Source organism: Miniopterus natalensis, chromosome 2, assembly GCF_054644295.1.
Source record: "Miniopterus natalensis isolate mMinNat1 chromosome 2, mMinNat1.hap1, whole genome shotgun sequence".
NCBI lineage: Eukaryota > Metazoa > Chordata > Mammalia > Chiroptera > Miniopteridae > Miniopterus > Miniopterus natalensis.
In genome coordinates, this window is record NC_142082.1 from 140,185,460 (window position 1) to 140,191,459 (window position 6,000).

Here is a 6,000-nt window from a genome sequence, read left to right on the forward strand (position 1 = left end):
GCAGCACTGACTCAGTCACAATATAAGCAGCAGATTTAAAGGAACTAGCCTGTAAATAGTAAAATCAATAAATCCAAAGTGGGTGCCAATGTTTGCTTTACTCCATTTTATTAAAAAAAAACTGAGAAACAATGTTATCTAAATCCTCTCTGCCCTTTGCTCCTCCAATATATAGGCCCACAATATGTTTAGGATTTCAACAATGTTCTCTTCTTTATAAGTAAAACATTATTTAATACCCTAGGTTTATCAATCTCCTGCCACAATGATTGAACTGATCCAACTCTTATTTTTCTTTAATTGAATTGGTTAAAAAGTTAAACCAACAACCTCACAAAAGAAACAAAACATGCCCCAATTTAAGATCAAACCCACTTGGACTAAGGTGGGGGGGAATGTATGTCCCAGAAACGTTATCAAATCCTCTAACTGCCCGATGCCTCAATTACAATTGTAACTTATTGATCAAGCACTAGGTACAGTTATCTCTAGGTATCCATGGTGATTAATTCCAGCCATGAATACCAAAATCCTCAGATGCTCAAGTCCCTTATATAAAATGACAGTATTTTAAATCATCCTCCAATATACTGTAAATCATCTCTAGATTCCTTATACCAAAAACAACGCAAATGCTATGTAAATAAACTGTATTTAGGGAATAATGACAAGAAGAAAGTGTACTTTGTCTGTATAGATGCAACCACTGCGGACTTAATTACATAGTACATGCCAGCAAACATAACCTTTTCTCCCCTAATATTTTTTCTGTGAGCGATTGGTGACATCTGCCAAAGTGAAACCTGTGGATATAGAAGGCCGAATGTACTTGTGAAGCTCTTTATATACTCATATTGGTTAAATGAAAGATCTTAAAAAGAAGGGATTTTTTTCAAAACTAAGACTATAAGACCTTAAACAAGAGACAATACATCTGTAGCCTAAATAGTTTGTTATGATATATACAAAAATAAATACAATCAACTTAACTCAGTCAGTTTCTCAATTTCTACACCACTGACATTGTAGGCTAGGTAATTCTGTTGGGGGGACTGTCCTGTGCATTGTAGGATGTTACCAGCACCTCTAGCTTCTACTCATTAGATGCCAGGAGCAAAGTCCCCACCTGACTGTGAGAACCAAAAGTGCCTCCAGACACTGCTAAATTGACCCCAGTTGAGAACCACTGTTCTAAGTGTTATTGTCACATCAATAAATAAAAAGACATGTTAGCCCTACATAAAGTATAGTTGCAGAAGTAATCACAATAAACCAAGTATTCAGGATTATCAGGCTGCAGCATGTAAAAAATACACTTTATTTTTCTCAGAATGTTTTCCTGTTATTACTCCATTGTATTGGTAATAAAAACATCAATTGGCAGATATTGGAGTGATAAAATCTATAGACTGGCTGCCAGTTCTATGCTTCAAAACAGAAGACATCTTAAAGTACTTATAAGCAATCAAGCTTTTCGGATGTACAATGCTGCCCCACTCCTGCACCTTTCTTAATCTAGTACTTCTTATTTAGGAAGGGGAATTCACATAGCTCTTAATATTCAGATGAGGCTTTGTCAAAAATTATGTTTCTTGCCAGGCCAGGTGTGGCTCAGCAGTTGAGCATTGACCTAGGATCCAGGAGATTCCTGGTCAGGGCACATGCCCGGGTTGTCGGCTTGATCCCATCAGGGGGGCGTGCAGGAGGCAGCCAATGACAGCTCTCTCATCACTGATGTTTCAACTTTCTCCCTCTCTCTGAAATCAATAAAGATAGGTTTAAAAAAAAAAAAAATCAAGTTTCTTAATTTTAGATCTTGTCAGAATAAGTCCCACTTATTTTATAGGGTTATCAACTCTTCTGAATGTTTCAGTAACCACAGCCCAAGAAAGTCAGAAAGTGTCATAAAAAACTGTGTAAGATCGTAGCAGCAGTATTCATAATAGGCAAAAAACCTGGAAACAATCCAAATGTCCATCATCTGATGAACAGATAAACGGCCAGACAATTTGGCAATAAAAACTGAGTTCCCATACATCCTACAATACAGATGAACCCTGAAAACATGCTAAGTGAAAGAATCCAGCAACAAAAGCCCACATATTGCATAAGATATTCAGAACAGGTAAATACAAAGAAACAGTAGATTAATGTTGGGAGGAGGGGTGAGGATAAATAACTGCTAATGGATAAGGTGTTTCTTTTAGGAAGTGAATCCTGCCAAATCCTCCAGAATTAAAACTTATTAATGGTTAGCAAATGTTTCCTTAAAGAAAAAGTATTGTATAAACGCAATCAATGCAACCAAATACAAGAGTGCCTAGAACTAGAGTAATTATACTGTTGTTTAGAGCCCAGACATTAAAAGAGGTTTCATACAATGCAGTATCATGATGTTGAGAGGCCTCACCTTTACTGCATTATAGTTCAGCGTAGTAGAGAATAAAGACTAAGTCAGGACTAATAAGCTCCACCACCTTCAACCCGTGTTCAGTTATATATGACCCCCTTCTCTGCCCAATTTCATCTTGAAACGTTCTAAGGAAAATGTCCACTGCCTTTTCCTCACCTCCCAGACACTCAATGATAATTTACATTAAAAAATAAAAAACAAGCACCTAATACACATCATGCTAACCAATACACAAAGTACTTGGAGCATCTCTGTAAGAGAGGAGCAATAAAAATTCAAGAAAAACTTCTTGCTTTGGGCATTTTCCTACCATTAGGGCCATAGCAATATCTATCACAAATCTAAGAAACTGACTTTGGTGTGTCCATTTTCAAATGTACATTCACATACTTAATTACAAATAAGTGCTTGGTTAAAAAACAAACAAACAAAACCACCTGAAGTTCATTCTTCCCCACACTACCATGAAGAGAGAGAATACATTCTAGGATGTTTTGAGACCAATACCAAGTAGTAGGGTATTCTATCGCAAACCATACGTATATGGGATGTAAATTATATGTCAAAGCTGTTTAAAAGTATATATTTAAATGACATTACTTAAAAACACTTTTACTTTGACACTACTCTCTGTATTTGTACTTGAATTTTCATAAGGTGAAGTATATTGAAATTACACTTCTGAAAATTTTATAGTTTTATCACTACATCCATAGTGGTTGAGAGACCAATATCTGGGAACACTGGTCACTCAACAAAGTCAATGTGATTGATTGGAAAAGATTCAAAGCGGGGAAATTTGACAAATCCCAAATTCAAGGGCAGACTGTCAGATACTAGCATAGTGTCCCTTACACATAGTATACAATCTGGAAAGACTTATGGAATTAAAGGAGATGAGGGCTTCCAAGGAGGTACAGTAAATATGGAACAGAAGGAGGCATCACTAAGCAAATCCCGTAAACCAGTCCCGTTTTCACTCAGCTCTGTAAAATGAATGACACAAATTATTAACATGTCTTCCACTTCTAAAAATTCCATAAAAGTTACCAAGAAAGGGAGTATAACTTTTTCACTAACTATGACACTAAGCCCTCGTGATGGCAAATCCAGGCTGAATAAGCACTTTGCTTCACATGAAGCTTTTGGGCAGCACCCCAAACTTATGACATGGAAGCCAACCTTGTTATTTCCAAGTTGATAATGGAGAAGAGTCAGGAGTCTCAAAGATTTCGACTTTGCTCTGCCACCTGCATACAGTGTGACCTTGAACAAATAATTTCATCTTCTTCAGCTGGGAGATACCACCATCTGGCTACATTTATCTCAGCGCATCAAATAAGACAAGAGACATAAAAGTTCTTGGTTAATTGACTAGTGCTACATCAATGAAAAGGTATGATGTTCAAATGCACCTCAATTCCCTCAACATTTTCCAAAGACATACACAATCCTTAGTCTCCTATGTAATAACAACAGAGATGATAGGTTCTCGGTGATAAACAAGTGTCCAGAGATAGCAGGGGTTCAATAAATGTTTTGTATAATGCAAGCTGGTGCCAGGGAAAAGGAACTAGTCGATCCTTGGTACTGTAGGGGGTAGGTTCCAGACCTCTGTGGATATCAAAATCCTCATATGCTCAAGTCCTTTACATAGTATATTGAATGGCACAGTATTTGCACATAACCTTCACACATCCTCACACATCCTTTAAATTATTTCTAGATTACTTACAATACCTACTACAATGTATATGCTATGTAAGTAGTTATTACACTGTACTGTTTAGGGAATAATGTAAAAACTCTATACATGTTCAGTACAGATAAAATTATCATAGGCTAACTACATAGCACAAGTCAGCAACAAGACAACATCTCCCCCTACAATATTTTCCATCCCCGTGGGTTGAATCCTCAGATTTGGAATGCCCACTGTATAGGCCCAAAACTAAAATTAATGCTACAAAATGTTGCATAGCTCACTGCTAAGTTCATTAGAAATGCAGAGACTTGCATGACTTCTTCCCTCCCCGCAAGAAGTCTATATACAGAAAGCAACTCCAGCAACTAGTATTAATTTAAAAATCACCTCCTACTAGTTGTGCAATTAGCTTAGAAACTTTTTTTTAAAAGAGCTCAATCCCACCATTGAAGCTATAAAAATTCAACCAAAATGGAAGCAAGCTGTCAAGGGATCTGATCTTGTTCACCATTTTATCTCCAACACCATGAACCGTGTCTAGCGTAGTTTGCGCTCAGTAAAAATGTGTTGAATTAGAAGAAATCTAGGTCTCCACCCTTGCTTCCTCTTCTCCAACACGTGGAGCACCACAGTGGGTTTCCCACTCCTACCTAACACTAATAACTTCAACCTCCAAACCTAACGCGTACCCTTGCGATATACAGGCCAGGCCACACTCTCAAAGGGGAAGAACAGAAAGTGGAAGGACATAAACGAAAACACAGACGCGTGAAACCTCGCCGTCTACGCTCTCGCGCGTGCTTTTAAGGCGCGCCCGTCTCCACTACCCTCGGCTCTCCGACCGCGCACGCGCACCACTGCCATTCCCCCCGCTCCTCTAGCGACTCGCGCTCGCGTTCTAACTGCCCCCCCCTTCATTCCCCTGCCCCCACCCCCGTCCGCAACGGCCTCGCGCCTGGGAGACCTAGTCTAGTGTGCACCGGTCCGCGCGCTAACCGCCTTCTTTCCTCCACGCCTTCACGCTGCTTCGCGTCTATGAGAAGGCCTCCGGCCTCCCGCAGATCTTTCTGTGCCTCCTCTTCATTCCAACTCAAGCCAGAGTCCATCATTACTCCCCGCTCCAACCTCGCGCAGATGGGGTGAAAAGGGTGTGAGGGGGAGGGTGTCCTTCCCCTCCCCCCAAATATCCCGAGGCGATAACATAACAGGGCCAAGTCGCCAGCCTGCCGCAGCCCCCAAATCCGAAGGGAAGCAGTGCCGCCCATTCCCCGACTCCAGGGAATCGGGAGATCAGGCTCGGAGTGTGGCTCGGGAGCCCGGTCCTTGGACGCACTCGGCCGCTCACTCACCTGAGGCCGCCATGTTGAGAGAGGGAGAGAGAACGCAAAGGACCCGGATGAGGCGATCACGTGATTATAGCGGGAGCGCCGGGCTAGGAGACTCGAAACTGGGAGGGGGCGGGGAGGTGAAGAGTGAGACAGGAGGCGGGGCGTCGCTGCTCTAGGTTCGTAAAGCAGCGCGAGGAGGTGGCGCTGCGTCCTACTGGAAGACCTGCGCGACATGTGGCCTGAGGGGTGGGGCCTGGGCTGTCGCGAACCCCGTAACGCTTTACGAAGGATTACGTGCCGACCAGGGGCAGGGTGTGAGCCGGGGGCGGGACCTCCTGATCCGCGGACTTCCTGTCGGTGGGGTAAGCGGAAGGGGCGGGGCCGAGGTGGTAGGGTCGTGTCTGTGAGACCGAATGGCAGCGAGCTGGAACCCAGAATGGGTGTACCGCAATTGATTTTCTGAAAGCGAAGATTCTGAGTTTTTAAATTTATTTTTGTTGAAGCAAAACAAGCCCATGATCCTGGGTAAGGATGGTCTTAATTGGGCATGTTTA

The 6,000-nt window shown here is 41.9% G+C and overlaps 1 protein-coding gene across 4 annotated transcripts in view; it reads right to left on the bottom strand.

Annotated features, from left to right (window-relative positions):
• EIF4B (eukaryotic translation initiation factor 4B) overlaps positions 1-5,554 on the bottom strand; it is a 30,695-nt gene extending 25,141 nt beyond the window's left edge. For all 4 annotated transcript variants that reach the window (XM_016201325.2, XM_016201324.2, XM_087814658.1 and 1 more), the window contains exon 1: positions 5,468-5,554. In XM_016201325.2, coding sequence (XP_016056811.1) covers positions 5,468-5,480 — 13 coding nt within the window. In that variant the 5' untranslated portion in view covers positions 5,481-5,554. The remainder of the gene's footprint in view (positions 1-5,467) is intronic.
• Between the last annotated feature and the right edge of the window lie 446 nt (positions 5,555-6,000).